At 41.1% G+C, this 20270-nt stretch overlaps 1 protein-coding gene across 2 annotated transcripts in view; it reads right to left on the bottom strand.

Moving 5' to 3' along the window:
* Window positions 1-20270, bottom strand: part of CHN1 (chimerin 1) — a 102333-nt gene that overhangs the window by 32595 nt on the left and 49468 nt on the right. For both annotated transcript variants that reach the window (XM_053410603.1, XM_053410612.1), the window contains one exon: window positions 9485-9773. In XM_053410603.1, coding sequence (XP_053266578.1) covers window positions 9485-9773 — 289 coding nt within the window. The remainder of the gene's footprint in view (window positions 1-9484; window positions 9774-20270) is intronic.

The following is a 20270-nucleotide window of genomic DNA, read 5'->3' as shown; positions in this document are numbered from 1 at the left end:
AAAAAGCTTTCTAATTCAAGCCTGAAAACTTATGGGTCTGAATGTAAACAAAAGCAGAGTCCCTGTTAACAAAAGAAATCCCAGAATGTCTTCATCCATTTAGAAACCTATGCAGTGAATTCAGAAGAGGCAGTTTTCTAGACTCTTTTCTTCCCTATTCAACCATACTGATGACCATTTTGTATCAAAAGATGCTCACATACTGCATATAATCAGTTTCCAGTTAACAGACACTCTGCTAACCTCAGTCTAGCAAGGAGAGGGAGGAGGGGGCGGGCTTTAGCCGGCAGCAATGAATCTGACTGGTTAGATTTAGACGGCATGCAACCAACGAAGAAGAGCCGGCAATAGAATTTAAGCAGCGTGGTGCTCAGGCTCACTCATCCCCCCTCCCACAGGAGACTTTCTTGCTGGCTCAAGAGAAAAAAAAAATCAGCAGGAAGATAATGAGCAATGAATGAGTCATGCATCATTGCAAAATGGCATCTCTGCCATTTAAAAACTAAGGAGATTGCTCTTCAGTTTTAATGCCTGGAAATGTAGTGCAAGCAGGAAAGGGAGGAAAGCTGCGTATTACATGGATGATTGAGACAGATGAACACTAATCCTACTGCTCATGACTATTCTCACATGCAGGGACACAGGTGGCGCTGTGGGTTAAACCACAGAGCCTAGAACTTGCCGATCAGAAGGTCGGTGGTTCGAATCCCCACAATGGGGTGAGCTCCCGTTGCTCGGTCCCTGCTCCTGCCCACCTAGCAGTTCGAAAGCATGTCAAAGTGCAAGTAGATAAATAGGTACCGCTCTGGCAGGAAGGTAAACGGTGTTTCCGTGCGCTGCTCTGGTTTGCCAGAAGTGGCTTAGTCATGCTGGCCACATGATCCGGAAGCTGTACGGCGGCTCCCTCGGCCAATAAAGCGAGATGAGCACCGCAACCCCAGAGTCGGTCACGACTGGACCTAATGGTCAGGGGTCCCTTTACCTTTATTTTCATATGCACCTCCCTTTACCTTTTTACAACAATTTCACGGTAACACAAAATGCCTTTTCTTTTGCACTTGTCGTCTACTTTGCTCAGCCCCTTTTTTCTTAAAAGGCTGTCACCATCACCTTGCACTCTACCAACATCTTACATCTAGTGTAATGATTCCCCACTGCATCCAAATGAGTTGGGGCGATGGTACTGAAATGGAATCAGTGGTTGAGCTGGATGCCCCCAACGTCCTTTTCCAGGAACTGATGGAACCATGGCAACTGATTGTAAGAATTATACTAGAATGATCAAACTAGCATGAGTGCTGGAGGTTGCTTTGATAGGCCTGGCAAACTGGACAAAGCAGCCATCCTTTGCTGTGGAGGAAGTTCTCTTTAGTTTTCATGTTCCGGAAGGGTCCAACGTTTTGGAAAGGGAGCTCACCTTTGGAGTCTCTCTGCCCAGTTGTGGAATGTGGTATTTCTGTGTGTGAAAGTCAAGATGACACAGGCTGAGAGTGGAATACAGTGGCACTTCGTGTTAAGAACTTAATTTGTTCTGAAGGTCCGTTCTTAACCTGAAACTGTTCTTAACCTGAGGTACCACTTTAGCTAATGGGGCCTCCCACTGCCGCCGCACGATTTCTGTTCTCATCCTGAAGCAAAGTTCTTAACCCGAGGTACTATTTCTGGGTAAGCGGAGTCTGTAACCTGAAGCGTCTGTAACCCGAGGTACCACTGTACACTGCTCACCAGAAACTTAGCAAGGATGGAATAAGTAAGAGAAAAGGTTCTCGTGTGAATCAGTAACTGGTTAAGAAACAGGAACTAGAGAGCAGGAATAAGAGGACATTTCTCTCTCTACTGATGGATCAAGAATTAGAATGAGCAGTGAGGGCTTGAAGATACCAAAAATGTTCAGGGATGTTGAAACAGAAAGGAATTGCCAGAAGCTCCTAATCACTGTCTCAAAACTGGGCAAATGGGCAGTAGAATGGCAAATGCAATTCAATGTTTTTGTTCTTGTGTTTATTATGCATTTTGTGTGTTTTTTTTATCTTGTATGTTATGGACTGCCACAAGATTTACAGCTGAAGAGTGGTATACGAATTTAATAAATGATAAATAATAATAAATGAAATTGACTGGGCCTGATTTTTATACTTCTGTGCTCACTGCAAGAGGCATAAAAGGCATGTACCTGCCAAGCCCATCATATGGCATGTAACATGGTATGGCATGGAACATGCTCTCAAATTTAATGCTACAGCTATATTTACAAAGGAAGGGGTGGGATGATTAACACGTGGAGAAGCATTCAGGTGAACAATAAACTACCAGCATTTAATTTTTCCTTCCCCGCTACTGGAATGCACTTTCAAGTTTGTGAAACTCATTATATGTTGTATCCAATTCTCGAGGCTACTTTGCATTTTGTACGTAGTAATTGATACCTGAATGCAAAACGCATACAGCCTGTATCAGCTGAGAATGGCATTTTTACATCTCAACTGTTCCTAGCAAAATACTTGGGAAGTAGAAGTCCAGGTCTTTCCCATTCATTACTTCCCCATTATTCTTTAACAAAAGCAGTGACTTGAAGTGTACATGAGCCACTCTCGTTTCATGCGTGGTGTACAGATTTTGTACTGTGGTTAATTTGGGTTTGAATAAATCTTAGATAGGGCTGCCATATTTCAAAAAGTGAAAATCCAGACACAAAAGTTGTTGAGCTGGTTTTAAAGCTTTTTTTCTTTTTTTAAGGAAAATAGCCAAAATATCAACACTTCCGATATAAGCTGCCATATGCCTGGGTTTTCCTAGACATTTTTAATGATTTTTGAAAATCCCACCCAGACGGTATTTTCAACGGACAAATCCTGGTTATGTCCAGGAAATTCCGGACATATGGTAGTTTGTATTAGGTGTTAACTTTGAGATAACGCAGATGTGTTGTGGCAAGAATCCTCTTAGAAAGTCATCTGCATGAGAGTTGGGGGAATGTTTTTTTAAGAGAACGTTTGCTATCTGTGGCTTTGATAGTTACTTGTATTAAAGCAGTAGTTTCCTCTTTTTAAATCTACTGTCTTGTTAATCAGTGCATGCTTTATTTCATTTTTAAAGAAGTTATTATATCCTGTAGCCCTAGTGAAGAGGTTTTATTTCACACCTGAGTGGGGAATATTTGGTCACGGGGGGGAAAATGGCTGAAAGGACAAGCTATTTATGCAGGCTTCCTCAACCTCGGCCCTCCAGATGTTTTTGGCCTACAACTCCCATGATCCCTAGCTAGCATGACCAGTGGTCAGGGATGATGGGAATTGTAGTCTCAAAACATCTGGCGGGCCGAGGTTGAGGAAGCCTGCTATTTATGCCAAAATAGGTGGTGGTGGTGGAATAGTTATGAAAGAAGCCTGTCTTCCTGGATCATCATAATCTCCACATAAAATAAATTTTAAAAATGCCACTTGTGCTACAAACTTCCTTCAAGCAGCTGTCCCTATGGATCTATTTCTAAGGCAAGGGGATTGAAAAATTCACTCATGGAGAATAAGGCATGGCTTTGTTTACAGTGGTAAAGCAATGGCTTGTATCCAAGTAAGTTATACTTAAAAGTAGACCCACTGGAAATAATAGAAACAAGTAACATAACTCCATTGATTTCACTGGTTCCCTGAAGCTGCACTGACTGTCTAGGAAAATAAAGTATTTTCCAGTTCAATTACCAGCAGAAATAAGCAAGCCACCAACTTTGCACTTATATAATTAAGACTGCACCTTCCAAGATCCTTGAAACATCATAAATAATTGTAAGTATTAACATAAATCATTTTGATATTTTTCTTTCCTCCCATGGCAAAGAGCATGTTTATATTTTGACGTGCTTATTTCCTACTTGTCAGTTTCCCTTTTCCCTATATTTCTTAAAACCTGATTTATTTTCAATTACACTTTAGGGTCACATTAGCAGAAAATGATTTCTGGATCCTGGAAAATTAAATCTAGAGAACGCCAATAAAAAGCAGAACAAAAGCTACCTAACAGGAAAAGGTCACCCCTACACAGCTATGATTATGAAAAAGAGATTTTAATCAGAAAAGGTAGTTTTAAACTAATGAATTTCCATTCTCATGTGCCTTTCTGCTACAGAAACCTATGTAACAATGTTACAAAGCTTACATAAATTAGTGCTACCTTGATCATCTGCGGGATTTTTTTTAAAAAACCAAAAAACCAAACAAACCCAAAAACAGTCATGCAGACTTAGAAATCACCCACACCTAAATCACGCACATTATTTATGAAGTTATATATTACCCAGGCAAATAACACACCCCAACCAATCTAAGATTCAAGTTGTTTTGTATGAGAATGCTGAATACCTATTCAAATACTGTATATTCAGAACAAAATTTTCCTGGAGAAAGCACTGGACTACACTTCATATTTGAATAGATGGTCTAATCCTACACAGTTGAATTGCCTGTGGACAAGATAAACCAGGACAAAGTGTTGCCTGAATGCCACAAAACCTTATTACACTGTTGTTATGAAGATATTTTTTTTCATATTATGCTGTCTATTATGCTTTTTATTATGTTTTTATTACTGATGCACCATAAAATGTTTTCTTAATGTTGTACATTGCCCAGGGATCTTTTGATAAAGGGTGTTATACAAACTGAATTGTTGTTGTTGTTAGTAAAATGTCTGTGGTCAATTGCTTCACGTATACTTCTATATTTCCTGATGAGACATATTGATATTCAATTGCATTCTCAACTTATGTCTACAAACTCTCTTGAAATTGGTCTAGAAAATAACTGACCTGCCTGGGAGTTAGGTTACAAGGTTTGAACAGAATTTGGGATGAATGCAAAATAAGATGACTTTATAGCAGTTCAGAGCTATAATTTATTGGTTTGTTTCTATATCTATTGTGTATTTTGTGTTTTTATATTGTGGTTTTCTGTTGTAGCCACCCTCAGGCCTGCGGGTATAGGGCGGTATATAAATTTAATTAATAATAATAATAATAATAATAATAATAATAATAAGTCAGAGATATCATGTGGACTTAGGAACTCCAACAAAATAAAGAGCACAGGAAGAACACTGGTATATGTGTAAATGTGAAATGGGGTGCCCTTTTTGTGGGAACTATAGACTCTCAATCAGGGTGCTGCTCCCTAGCTACATTGGGAAAGGGAAATGGCAGATGCTTATGGGCCTACAAAATAGTTGCATCTAGTAAGATGCAGTAGTTAGTGGTTTGTACAGAAATCTGCATAGCAATTCAACCTTGGCCAAAAGCCATTCTGGAAAATCAATCTTTTAATTCAAAATGGATTTTTGAAATCCAGCTGCTGTTAAATAAAACTGCAAATTTAAGACAATCTTTGTGAATTTTCAGAAAGCCCAGAAATGCCACAGTGATGTATCTCAACACTAATATATATTTACTCATATGATTCTTGATACATACAATTTTGTGGATGTCCAGCAAGCAATACATTAGCCCTTTCTGTGAAAACATCATACCTCCAGCCATAATATTTTGTTGTCTCCACAGGCATGTGAATGAACTTGATCCTCATGGATGTGAAAGTTAAAAATCTTATCTGATGTATTAATTTTGCAGTTCTTCAGTTCATGTAGCTGATTCAGCTCTGAAGGAATTTGGTGTATTTTGCTACTACAAACATCATTTGTTGCAGATTTAATTGGATGCAAGTTATCCAAACTAGCTTTTCAGAAACTGTAAATGAAAACTGCAGACTGGCCAAAGCGTTTCAAAGTGGCCATTCACCTATCACTAACTAAAATATCTGCCCAAATAATTTAACACTTTGTCTACTGGAAAATAATTGCAAACCACAATGATACAAATTTTGCTAAAGTCATTCAGTGAAAGATTACACTTGTACTTTGTTAAAATGATTTTGCTGTTGAGCCACTGCTGTTCTAGTGAGTTCACAAAGCTACTTAGCATTTTAAGCTACAGATATCCTTTTTTTTCTCTCTAGGTAAAAGCACTTTAGAAGCATCCATTCTCAGCGTTGTGTGAAATTGAGTCGCTAAACTATCATCTTCATCCTACAATGACATGACCTAGCCTTGCCAATAGCTATTCCTTTGAAACAATACCTCAAATTGGCAAGAAATCACACGGTGAAATGAAGGATTTTGCCCAATCGTTCTTTTTATAAATAGCAACAGGACAATGAGACAGAGTCAAAGTCCACAACTGCCTTCAAAAGTTAGATCAACGTCCCTCAGTAATGTCAGGGTCCTTCTTCACAAATTCGCCTCTAGTTCCTGAATGCAGCTAGGAATTGCATGATCTATTAATACGAGACAGTCATGTCCTAGACTCATGATCCATACGGGTGAAACTGTTTCTGCGGATGATCATTTCCGCCCTGCAATAATCCTGAGACAATGTGGGGGCCAATGTAATGTGTGGGCAGACTCTCACATATTCTCATTACTTACTCACTGCAAGGATGAAAACAACTGGCTGCTAAGGAGATTTGACAAGTTACCTATGGCTGATGTATCCCCATACTATTCAATGCATAAAGGTAAAGGGACCCCTGACTGTTAAGTCCAGTCGTGGATGACTCTGGGGTTGCGGCGCTCATCTCGCTTTATTGGCCAAGGGAGCTGGCGTACAGCTTCCAGGTCATGTGCCCAGCATGACTAAGCCGCTTCTGGCAAACCAGAGCAGCACACGGAAATGCAGTTTACCTTCCCACCGGAGTGGTACCTATTTATCTACTTGCACTGGCGTGCTTTTGAACTGCTAGGTTGGCAGGAGCTGGGACCGAGCAACGGGAGCTCACTCGTCGCGGGGATTTGAACAGCTGACCTTCTGATCGGCAAGTCCTAAGCTCTGTGCTTTAGACCACAGCGCCAACGTATATCAGAGGCTAAATCACTGTGTTGGTCTTTTTCCTGTGGCTTTGTGTTAAGTTTATTATTGTCATTTGCTTTCTATTTGTTTTGTCCAGTCATTACCTTACAACAATGGTATATGGCTAATTGAGCATACATTGTTCTGGGTCTGGGTCTGTGACTGTATAATAAATGATGTTATTTTATTTGACCGTATATCGTCAAATACTACTACAAGAACAGGCTTGCAAATTGCCATTTATATAGGCCAGAATACACACACACTTGCAACCCCCACAGTGCTTATACTGTACTTTCTTTGGCAAAACCCAACTGTGTCATTGCTGGGGATTCTTTAGAAAGGCGTTACTAATGGAATTTATTATTTTTGAATGATAGCAACAACAGAATTAGAAGGCACAATACGTCTTGTATATTTGTAACGATCTTCTGTTCCATTTCAGAGCCTGGGCTGTATTTTTATTTATAATAGCCTTTTTCATGTTTTTGGTTGTTGTAATAATTTTAATATGAGAAAAAAAAATTTGAAATATCCTTCTAGAGCACCAGGAAACAGTGCTCTTCAGAAACATTTTAAGTATATATACACAGCAAATAGTCATGATATTTCTGGAGAGTAAAAAATATAGTTTATCAGGATTGTACCGAAGGCCACAATGCCAAAATATCTAAAGCCCAGGAACAAGTAAGAGGCCAGCTTTATTATTATTATTATTATTATTATTATTATTATTACAACAACAACAACAACTCAAAATTCACAAAACCCAAAACAGCCTCTTCTGTATTTTATATTTAGACTGTTGCATTAATTTTCCTGTTACCATGAAGCTGTGTTCTGTGTTGTGAGCAACATATAGGGGTCTAGCAGGATGTTAGTGGCTTTAGATCAGTGGTTCCCAACCTTTTTTTGGCCATGCCCTACCTAAGCATCTCTAAAATCCTGATCCCCCCCCATGACATATAATTCTTATTATTCAAAAAGTGAATTCCTATTCATGTGGAGGAAGCCTAAAAGGCCATTCACTGTTAATAACTCATTCTTGAATTGCCCCCCTTAAAAATCAAACTGCCCTCCTGTGGGGTGTGTGCCCCACAATGGGGACCACGGCTTTAGATCAATAATGAACCATAAGCCAAAGCAGTGCATTGGATGGATTCCGTTTGTTAGCCAAAGTGGGGCAAGTACAAGGAGTCCCTATTCCTTGAAGCAGGAATAGCCCCAAAGATGCCTCACTCAGTTCCTTGGATGCCAAAAATGCTACAGATAATGTCTGCTAAACATGAAAGTAATGTCTCAAGCTTACCATCTATGGGGAGAAGGAGAGCTCCATTGTGACTGACAGGCCAGGCTTGTAATCAGAGGGAATGATAACACCCAAACTCTTCAATTCCCAGAGGTTCGGGGAAGGAAAGTGAATCCCTTTTAGTTCTCTCTCCTGCTCCCACATAAACTTTAAAAGGCGCCAAGCACAAAACAGCACTGAACCAGTCTGTCTGTAATCTGGCCGGGTACTTACCTAAGAGGGAAATGCTTCTTGTGTCTGATATATTTTCAGATTGATTGCCCATAAAACACCAGGAAGGATTAAATAATTCCTTGTTTACCCACCACAAAACTGTAAAGGCTGGTCTTGTGGAAACCACTCTAGTCAGCCTTCTGAAATTTGGCAAGATTAAAATCCTAAGAAGGGGCAGACATGTTTCTAAATTTCATCCAATTCTGCCCCAAAACTTTAAAAGTTATAGACTATTTTTTAATTCAAAAACTTTTAAAATGTGCACACAAAAACTCCTAAAACCATTTGCCAGTAGTTTGGCAGAGCCAATCCACTCTGGAGGTACCACCAATGCCTGTAAATTTCATCCGCTTCCTTCAAAAGGGGTGGGGTGGGGGTGGAGATCCGTTTTTCTCTCCATTGTGAATGACTTTCCCTGTGAAGTGAATTAGGACTCTGAGCAAGAGTTTAAGTCTCCAAACTGGGTTGTTTTCCAAAGCACCAATTCAGGGTCCAATTCTCTTGATTGTTGCATATCCCTATCCTCGTTCTCTTTGTTAAAATTTTGTTTAAAATTATATATATAAAAAAAAATCAGTGGGGTTTTTCTTCCATTATAAACAATATTTTTGACTGTTAGCATTTACTATATTACAACAAATAGTATACCCTTTGTTCTTAAACTTTCATTACACCCTTGATATTAATAATAATAATAATAATAATAATAATAATAATTTATTTATACCCCATCCACCTGGACTTTCACAATGAAAAAGTGGGGAAGAATCTTTTTAAAATAACTGATATTTACTGAGTAAGCATACCTTACTTAAGTTACTGAAAGATGGGGTGGGGAGAAAAATAATTTGCATTTAAACACGACCTGTAATTTCTCTGTTCCTAATACACCAGATGAAACACACTTCTCAAATGTTTTTTATGCTCTAAAATGCTTTTAATTTCTTTTAAAAATACAGTGTTGTTTCTTTCTTTCATACCCACTATCCTGTACGACAATGTCTTATTTTTTTAATCAGATTAGGAACTTTGGGAAAGTGTTGGAAGAACAAAATTGTGATTGAGTAACTTACCTTTTTTTCTACTATGTCATTGTCTCCTGAAGACTCTTTGCCATCAAGTGTATCTCTCACAGCCACTGTATGCTTCTTGTTTGTTGGCTCTCTGCTTAAAGTTGTATATCCTATGTGTTCATAAATTGGATTTATGGTCATCTTGGCAATGTATTCTGCTGCCTTGGTTTCAATATAAAGGGTGATCAATCCATCTGTCACCAGGTCGTGGATAGACTCAAAACGCTTCTCTCCAACGAAGTGTTTTCCATCATAGTAAAGTCTGAAGTTTCTGGTTTGATTTCCAAATCTGCCTCAACGGAAGAGAAGAGGTGTATTAAAAACAACAACCAACCTTCAGCAAGAGAACTTTGCACATAATAAACATTCTCAAACAAACCGAGGCTAGTATATTCCGTGGGTGGTTTGAACGAGGAATACAGAATGGTCAGTCTTTGGCTTCAATTTCCAGCTTCAAGGACGGTGTACAAATCAGAACCTCATGGGAGGGGGAAGCCAACCACTGTGGATAGAACACCAAAGATGTGCTTGGCCTTGAAAGACATGCTTTGTCCTCTAGTTACTTAATTATCTTGTGGACAAGCTGAAATTTAAAGCAGCTCAATGCTCAGTTGCTTGCCTATGAAGGGAGAAGTTCTCATCACACAGGATTATCTGTTGGAGAACATTAATACAAAGATCTGATGTCGCTCTGTATCTCTGCCCCCCATTGCCTTTCTGTCGGAAGAGGTCGTTCAGGGCAGAGTCGTGCTCAAGCGCCATCAATGATACTGGGTGGAACTATTGCCAGAAGTGCAGCCATGCAGGACACACTACGCACAAGGCCAAGCATTCTTCATTCGTGGCCAAAGACCAAGGACTAACTTTTCAAGCTTTGCATAAAAGCTGCCTTGTGCCGGGCTTATTAAGTCTGCAGTTCAAGGAAATCTTTGTGGCATAATGGCTCTGCAAGCTGGCGATTGATTCTGCAGCCCAAGTTGGAAATCATGTTCAGAGTAAGCTGAATTCTTGCACTTATGAAACATCCCACCCCAAGAGTGGAATGCAAGGATGCCTGCAGTAAGTCTTAGGTGGATGAACTCCCTTGGGGACTGTTTGTAGGTCTTTAGGCCACAGTCAGCACTACTTTTCCGAGAGGGTGAAGGCATCCCCACCCAAAACAACAACACCACATTTGCTGCTGTCAAGTGTCAAGTCACTGACCAGACAACAGTACCAGCTACCAGTTTTAGCAGTGTATGAACAAAGTACTTATTTGGGGGATATAACCTTGAAATGTCCATCAGTCCACTGGATACACTGGAGGTTTTAACCTACAACAGTCAACATCCATCGTAGTGACATGTAGTCCAATTTATGTATTCAGCAGAGGGTGTTCTGGAGAAGACACGCCTGCTTTGACCGATGACACCCACTGCAGTCCCAGCAATGAGGGTCAGAACTGGGGATAGCTTACTCATAACACCCCTTAGGTAACTAATGACAAACAAATCCCAAGATGGTGGTGGCAGCTGTGATGTGTATGTTGTGTAGGACTCCTGTGCCTTAAGCAGTTGGGCAAAGAAGTCTTCCTGTAATTGGGCAATAGGAAACCTTGCCCAAATGAGGGAAATATAGCAAAAGAATACAAAATCTGGCAAAACAAACGGACGTTGATGAGGCAAGGCAAGAAAAGGAGGGATTTTGAGGAACGTGGTGCTGAAGTTATATTAAACAATACACATTTCTTTAAATCCATTTGAAGCAGAATGACTTTTCAACCAAATTTCAGCATGGTGTGTATTTCTGGCTATACATGGGGAGGCTTACAATACATGGATTTTTGGGAGGAGGTGAAGAAGAATGGGTGCTGCTGGCAATATTCGGCTAATATACCCTGTCCCTGCACACTTCTGTTGCATTATAGGGATGGCAACGCTAGCATACCTTACAGGGCTATTATAAGGCTTGAGATACTGCAACTATGTGTTTTGAACACTTGAAATGCATTTTATAAATGTTATAATCCTCTACGGGCAAACAGTCGTCATTATTAAAATATTGCCTTTCTGTTCTGTGCTTAATGTAACTGTTTTCCACTAGGAAACCTAACCTTTACACATTTTTGCACATCTTGCTAAGTTACACAGAAACGCAACGATAACACTCACTTTTGTAACAGCTGCTTTTTGTTTATTAAACAGGAAATTGGGTGTATATAATCACATACTCTCATGTCTTAACAGAGGCTCGCTGGAAATGTTATTCCACGAACGTACAAAATGGGCTTTGACAATGTCATTAGGACACTCTAAATGGAATCCATTGTGCACTTATTTGCAAATAGCAGGCCTAAAATAAATGACTTGGTTGTATTAAAAATGGTTTGGGATGACTTGACTGCTCTCTCTTGCTGACCAGCAGCATGCGATAATTTGCACAACCGGGGAGGACTAAGTTAAACTGGAAGTACAGTTCTAGCTTTAAAACCACTCAAACATGCACACTTGTGAGAAAGCAGAAGGAGGTCAGGACAATTTTCAAACACTTCTCCAGTGGTTCAGTCACCTGGCTGAGGACCTCTTCTGCCTTCCAGTGTCATCTGGCAAGAGCATGGGGAAGATAGCAGCATATCCTGCCTGCCAGAGCAACTCCTATTGTCACGCAACTGGAGTCCCCCCTCCCATCGGTTATTCAGTTTTCACCTGCCATAACATGAGGGAAGCCTGGGCATTAGAGTGGGGGCACCTATTTCCTCGGCTTTTCCTTTAGCAGGGACAAATGGTTTTAGTACACAGTGGGCTCTGCTGTGGTGCCGCTGAAGGCGTAGGGGGCTGGAGAGGTAGAAATCCATGAATTGAATGTTACAGCAAGTCTGCAACCTACGTGCATTTAAACTTGTGTGATTCAGCTCCGTTTCCACCCCATCGTTCAGCCCGGACACTGAGGTCCAGCTCCGAGGGCCTTCTGGCGGTTCCCTCACTGCGAGAAGTGAAGCTGCAGGGAACCAGTCAGAGGGCCTTCTCGGTGGTGGCGCCCGCCCTGTGGAACACCCTCTCATCAGATATCAAGGAAATGAACAACTATCTGACTTTTAGAAGACATCTGAAGGTAACCCTGCATCAGGAGGTTTTTTTTAATGTTTGTTTTATATGTGTTGGAAGCAGCCCAGAGTTGCAAAATTATTGTTACTATTAAGCTTTACACAGGTGGCAAATAGATATAAAACAATTAAAAATGGGGCACGGTTCTGGGGGAAATGAGAATCCCTCCTGCCATTGAACCCAATGGGTTTGACTATATGTGATTTTGGCTTTAGAAGTGATTCCCAGAGCGTAATCCCTCATGAATTATAGTAGATTAAAGCAGGGGGAAAACAGGTCTCTCTTACACCTTCCCTGGAGCATTCTTGTCTCTAAAGTTGCATACTTTAGAGGAAGCTGGTAAAAAAGGCCTCTCTTTTCCAGTGTCACAAATGACGTTTTGTGGAATTTATATCATTCTAAAGCACACATTCATATGATGAATGATAGGGAGCTCAAAATTCAAACAAACCTCTCTTGATGGGATACGGAGCTTCAAAAATTGTTAACCTACCCTGGTCCCAAGTATCTTGTTGAAAGAGCTTCTTGCTTTGCCCACGAGACGCAGCAGACTTTGAACTTATTCTAATTTCAGGGCTGCTTCCAGCAGGAGAGCTGGGAATTTTATTTATTAATCTGGGAGTGGAAAGATTTTGAAAATGTGTAAATCTCTTATTTGAGGTTTAAAGAAGAAAGGCAACTATATGCTAGAGGCTTAGTACCACATGCTCAACTAATGACCCCCTCCCCTTTAGCCTGTTTCATTTTAAGGGGAGTCTTATTCGTGACACAGGTTATGTTCCTTGGGAACATTACAGCAGATGAGAAAAGACATTTAAGAGGGAAGAAAACTGAAGCAAAGATAGTGCCAAACTTAAAGTTGGACAGGACTGTCTCTATCCCAATGCGTTTCAAGCAGCTGCCTAGCCTAGGAAGGTGGCCACTCCACTTCATTAAAAATGAGAGTGAATTAGAACATTTCTAAAAATGAAACCTCAGTATGATTACTAGTATCAAGACTATCTCATTTTCTAATGCAACATTTCCATAGAATCAGGAAGCTGGAATAGGCCCATACCCACCTACATATCCCCCAACCATAGCCAAACACCCAAACTTCAGCTATTCAATCCATACCACAGTGTACCAAAAGCAGTTTTTTTTGCAGTTGTTTTAAGGCACAGAGATTTGGGTTTGGTTTTTTTTTACAATTTTGCAAAACAGTGATATGTCCATTATCACTTCTGAGGACCTCAACTTTTGCAACCCAAATGTTCATAAGGTGAGGTGACTAAAAAAACAACAAGCAGCAAAATCTAGCCAAGCAGCAAATTCAAGTTACTGGATATTTCTTCAGTATGTTCTCCTGTTAGTCCCTTACGTTTAAAAAGTGTCTTTATTGCAGAAACAGGTGATCTAAACTACTGTAACGTTGTGTGTCAAGGACAGATGGTAAGTGCTTGAATGCTGTGAAATTATTTTTGCATGTTAAAGAACTCATTAACAATGACAGAAACGCACGTTATCATTTGGGGGTTTTTTTTTGTTTTACTTGAGATGTCCTTGATTTTTCTTTATCCTTTGTCACATTCGCATAATGTATTTCCCCCCAAACATATTAGAAGACCTAATAATGAATAGTTGTAAGTCTGCAACAATTGCTCCTAATTACCAACATATTTCATTGGACTTGAACTCCCGCAGTGGTGGCAAATTATTGGTACAAGTTGTGAACCAATTGTTTTAAATTCCTTTTATAATACTACAAATCCATTGATGGTGCTGGAATTATATGTAGTATAATCTGGGAGGCATCATGCAGCGGTGCGCTACAGACCTTACAAGATGCACGCATCTTTTAGAATTGTACATATTGCACATATCAGCACAAGCATGATATATCATAGCAAATTGTGTTCATCTATTTTTCCTTTTCATCATGGTTATGGAAAGTCATTTTTCAACACATGCTTCCAGGCTGAGGTCTTATATCACAAATGGGTTTGTGTTTTCTCTGTATGCAGTTAGTACATCAGCTTCCACTCATTCTGTTTTTTCAGTCAGAGGCCCATTGGGATACCCAACCAGATGTAAAAGGTAAAGGTACCCCTGCCCGTACGGGCCAGTCTTGACAGACTCTAGGGTTGTGCGCCCATCTCACTTAAGAGGCCGGGGGTCAGCGCTGTCCGAAGACACTTCCGGGTCACGTGGCCAGCGTGACAAAGCTGCAACTGGCGAGCCAGCACAGCACTCGGAAACGCCGTTTACCTTCCCGCCAGTAAGCGGTCCCTATTTATCTACTTGCACCCAGGGGTGCTTTCGAACTGCTAGGTTGGCAGGCGCTGGGACCGAGCAACGGGAGCGCACCCCGCCACGGGGATTCGAACCGCCGACCTTTCGATCGGCAAGCCCTAGGCGCTGAGGCTTTTACCCACAGCGCCACCCACGTCCCCAAAGCCAACCAGATGGGTGGGGTATAAATAATAAAATTATTATTATCATTATTACCATTTGCTATTCCACACCAATGGGTTAGGCTTGATGGAATATTACTGTGATGGATTTTATTTATGTGTTTGTTTGTTCCTTGTTGTCTCTACTTACTCTGTCTAGGGCAGGCACACAGGTATTTCTGTACTTATGTACCTTTTTAAAAAAATGACTCTTGACAGCAAATGTTGCCAGCCTCTAATTGTCATGTTTCTAGAAAACATGTACTTTTTTTGTGAAGGGGGCGAAGTCCATTTCCAGTTGGTGCCTTAAAAAAGAAAGACAGAAAGAAAAAGCAGAGATCTTGAACGAGAGTAATGTTTAGCTATATCAAGCTGCAAAAAATGGCAAAAATGTGATAAACTGGTCTTGCACCAGACCTCCATATTATTTATTTGTTGAGGCTGCAATTCCTGTCTCCAAGGTAATCTGCATTAACTGTGTGGAGATCTTGAGAAAACAGCTCCTCCAGACATGATCATTAAAATCTGGCTGTGCTTTCAGCATGAGACAATAAGCTGAAGTAGGTATACTTGCACCATTTGGGATGTAGAAAAGAAAATGGCTAGATTGTGCTCAGGTGAGGAGAGACAGAAGTAGTGACCAAGGGGTGGTGTGTCCTGTTTTTGCTGTTTGAGGCAAAGCAGGAAGTGCTGCCATGCTGCTGCTGCCGCCACCACCTCTGCCACCAGCATTGGTGAGATTGCGTGTGCTCCACAAAATCTTGCCCCAAATCAGTGTGGAGGCAGCAGGGCCAGCCCTGGAAGGGGGTATTGGTAACTGAGAGTACTAACCAAAACCACATGTGACACACCACCCCAAAATATGGATTTTTTGTGCTAACATGCTTCCATGTGGATATATAATGTTGTTGTTGTTGTTGTTTAGTCGTTTAGTCATGTCCGACTCTTCATGACCCCATGGACCAGAGCATGCCAGGCACTCCTGTCTTCCACTGCCTCCCGCAGTTTGGTCAAACTCATGCTGGTAGCTTCGAGAACACTGTCCAACCATCTCGTCCTCTATCGTCCCTTTCTCCTTGTGCCCACCATCTTTCCCAACATCAGGGTCTTTTCCAGGGAGTCTTCTCTTCTCATGAGGTGGCCAAAGTACTGGAGCCTCAGCTTCACGATCTGTCCTTCCAGTGAGCACTCAGGGCTGATTTCCTTCAGAATGGATAGGTTTGATCTTCTTGCCATCCATGGGACTCTCAAGAGTCTCCTCCAGCACCATAATTCAAAAGCATCAATTCTTCGGCGATCAGCCTTCTTTATGGTCCAGCTCTCACTTCCATACATCACTAGGATATATAATACGCTCTTTTTATTAACTGGAGTTTCCAAGGGTGGAAAAATCCAGATTAAACGTAACAAAAGTATGGACTGCCATTTTGATGACATCGAATGGACCCCGCATGAAACTTGCATATACCAAACTGCCAAGATTGCATAATAAACTCCCATCTGAAAGTGCCCAGTGTTTTTATTCACTGGCTGTGAGTGCTCAAGTGTCAAAACATTCAAGCGCTGTATACATTAGCTTATCCAAGGAGCCCAGTTGCTTAGGAAGCTTAGCAGTTTGCATATACCTGAAAACTCCCGGAGTGTTCAAAACATGTCAGGGAGATTTGAGCTCCTAAACACTCTCAGATTTGCAAATGACCAAGGGCACAAACCATACAGAAAAGTTTAGTGTGCCACCCACTTCACACATGCAACTGGAAATTAGTTAAGAGCAGATTTCCCGTAGTCTTACTTGGAATGGCTAATAATTATTATTATTATTATTATTTTATTATTTATACCCCCGCCCATTTGGCTGGGTTTCCCAAATTGTTTTATTTTTAGACTGATTGTTTTGATTAAAGGCACTAATCAAAACTGAGAAGCAATTCTGTTCCTGTTGGTGTCACAAAAGGGCTTCTTAACCCAGCCAGTGCTGTGAGCCTTCGACATCACTACCTTCCCATTCCAAACTTACCTAGTAGCAGCAGTGACAAGAGGACTCAGTGGGGCTTCTGGCAGGCCCAAAACACTGTTGGAAGCATGCATGGCAATGTCCAGAGCCAATTAGGAACCACAAGAAATCAAATTCCCAGGGGTTTTTTGGTGGTAATTAATTTCCCATGGATCCTGGCAAAGGAGGAAGTCGTATTTATAGACTATGGGTGGTATTCAACTAACATTCGGCTCAGAATAGACTCACTGAAATTAATGAACATGACTAAATTAATTCGTTATTTTCAGTAGCACCACCCTATATGTGGTATTCCCAAATCTGCCCATAAGCACCAAAAGGTTGAGGACCTCTGGTCTAGAAATATGTCATCAGGAAAAGCTAGGAAATTATAAGAAAGGAAGGCACAGTACGTAAGGCACTTAGCAGGGCTGTATTTCAGGCCATTTTGACTCTAACTCGGCTGTTTCCACAGGGTCAGCCCAATTCAGAAAGGCTCTGAGAGGTCTAAATCCCATAAATTTGCACTTCAACCACCAAAATGTTGGCATTTGTCACCCATCACTAGTGAAGAAGTGTGGTAGATTTCTTTCTCCCCAACAGCAGGTTCTTGTGTGTGAACTGATAGTGTGTTATCTATATGTGAACCACCACTTCCACATTTGAGTCATGTATTTTATGTTATAATCTGATTTGGATTGCTATGCTATTTCTAAAATTTGTCTTCACTTGCTCATTTTCACATAAGTGATTTAGGAAAGGAGCTTTCCATTAGTATTTTTTAAAATACTGTTGAATATTTTAGACAGTAGATGTCTGGCTCTCCTGTTGATCAAAAAGGTTGACTATTGATTATCTGAATTAATACAGCTATTTCAAATATAATTTTTCTTCCTACACCACCCCCCTGAACTCACAGGGAGAAGGGGAGAGGGAGAGAGAGGGAGAGAGCGAGAAAATAGAAAGTTAAACGAAAATGAAATGGGATTATATGATCAGTTTTCCAATCAAAACCTTAACTGGAAAACAGTCAGTGAAATGTTGTTGTTAGCTTAGAGCTAACAAGAAGTGTTAAACAAGTGTTATGCTGCTAATAAAAATAGGTAGCTTCACCAAATTTATTTACCCCATTAATTCTCTTGACCAGGGTTACATAAACAAAATATGAAGTAGGAGGTTTTAATTACTGCTTCGTGGTATTTGCTCATAAAATTATTTCAGAGTGTGATACCCATAAACTAATAATGTACCAATTAATATTGCTTGTCCGTTCTATATTTTTCTTTTAAACAATACTGAGCAAAACACTGTAAACAAGGGAGATTCCACTTAGTGAGCATGCAAATAATGATAATTATCCACATGCACGTATGCCTATAAAGTGTTAAGTATGATGTAAACAGGAAATCCAGTTTTGTTTCTTCAACTTTCAGTGTGGTTGCTCCTATTTTGTGGATGTCCACTCTCTGTGCTTTCTGGGAAAAACTGAAGATGTTTTTGTTTGAACAAGTTTTTCCGCTGAATGAAAAGGTCTCTGACTTAGGTGTTCATTCTGAGTTATTTGTAAACATATCCAGTAGCTTTCTGGAACTGCTTTTAATAGGATGTTTGCAAATTTGCCTGGGAGACTCATGCAAAAGGCAATAAATCAGCAAAACAACAGCTACTATTCTCCCAAAGAGAACGGCACACACTTTTCCTTTTTCTTTAGCATTTCTGTTTTTTGATTCCCTTTCAAGCTACTGGTATTCTATTCAGTTATGCAATCATTCAAAGCACGAATGAAGTATCAAAGTGCCTTTCCATGGAGTGAGGGAAATATCTGGCACAAAAATCAAAGTCCAGTTATTTAGGTAAAAAACAAACAAAAAACCAGGCCTAGTTCTCATTTATGCTAGTATTAAGTTTCAAATTTATTCACAGAAATATGAACACCATATTGGAAAACTTGCCAAAGGCAATTTCTTTATTTCTCTCTCCACTGATGTCATCCACACATTCAAAATCCTTATTAGGTGTGCAGAGTTAGGGCAGAAAAATGTAATTAAGCTGCTACTGTAAAAACGACTTCCCTGCTATACCAGTTATTTATTTCATCTTTTATTTATTGCATTTATACCCCACCTTTCCTCCCACGAGAGGGAACATGGTTCTCCCCCTCCTCCTTTAATCAGCACAACCACCCTGTGAGGTAGGTTAGGCTGAGAGGCAGTGACTAGCCCCAGGTCACACAATGAGCTTCATGGCCGAGGGGGGATTTGAACCCTGGCTTCCCAGGTCCTAGTCCAGCACTCTAACCACTGCGCCACACTGGCTGTGCTATTATTAGGGCCGTGTTGGGTCAGGTGTCCCAAGTGGTCTGCTGCAAGGGCAAGAGACCAAGTGCATCTGCCAGGTGAGGCCAAATTTCCAGAGTGTTGCATAAATTCCAGAGGGGACAGAGGCAGGTGTGCAGTCAGGGCTGGCAGATGGCCAGGCTCGAAAGGGTGGCAGTCCAACGGGAGGCATAGCATAGGAGTCCGTATAGCAAACTCTAGCAGGGAGTTGCTCAGATCCTGGAACCAAGCCTGAAGCCAGTTATGTAAGGTCAAACCCTCCCCTGTTACCTTCCCAGCTCAGCTGGTCTGGTTGGGCTGATGAGGTGAAAGCATCTCATCTCTGCCCATTTTCTGAGTGGCACTACAGCAGAGTAAACAACAAACCTGAGAGTTGCCCCGACGGCACAAAGGGTGAAATGCTGGGCCTCTTCCCTATTCAGCTTGGCTCCCTGATGTAATATGTGCTGTAGGGAACTGCTTTTGCCAACACGCTTGCGGCAGCAACAGCTTGTTCTCTGCTTCTTAGTTATGCAATTCTTGGTACAGCGGTACCTCTAGTTGCGGACACAATCCGTTCCAGGGTGCCGCTCACACCCTGAAAAGACTGCAACTAGAGTGGCGCTTCTGCGCAAGGGGCGAAACCCAGAAGTATAATTCCGGGTTTGTCGTGTTCGCAAGCTGAAAAGACACAACATGAACCTAACGCAACACGAGGTATGACTGTACTTTGGCTGAATTGAGCATATTTACATCTACAGCGAGGGACGCGGGTGGCGCTGTGGGTTAAACCACAGAGCCTAGGACTTGCCATTCAGAAGGTTGGCGCTTCGAATCCCTGCGATGGGGTGAGCTCCTGTTGTTCGGACCCTGCTCCTGCCAACCTAGCAGTTTGAAAGCACGCCAAAGTGCAAGTAGATAAATAGGTACCACTCCGGCAGGAAGGTAAACGGCGTTTCTGTG

This window comes from Podarcis raffonei, chromosome 1 (genome assembly GCF_027172205.1).
Source record: "Podarcis raffonei isolate rPodRaf1 chromosome 1, rPodRaf1.pri, whole genome shotgun sequence".
NCBI lineage: Eukaryota > Metazoa > Chordata > Lepidosauria > Squamata > Lacertidae > Podarcis > Podarcis raffonei.
Note: the sequence above shows the minus strand (reverse complement) of the source record. Positions and strands in the feature narration are given on the sequence as shown.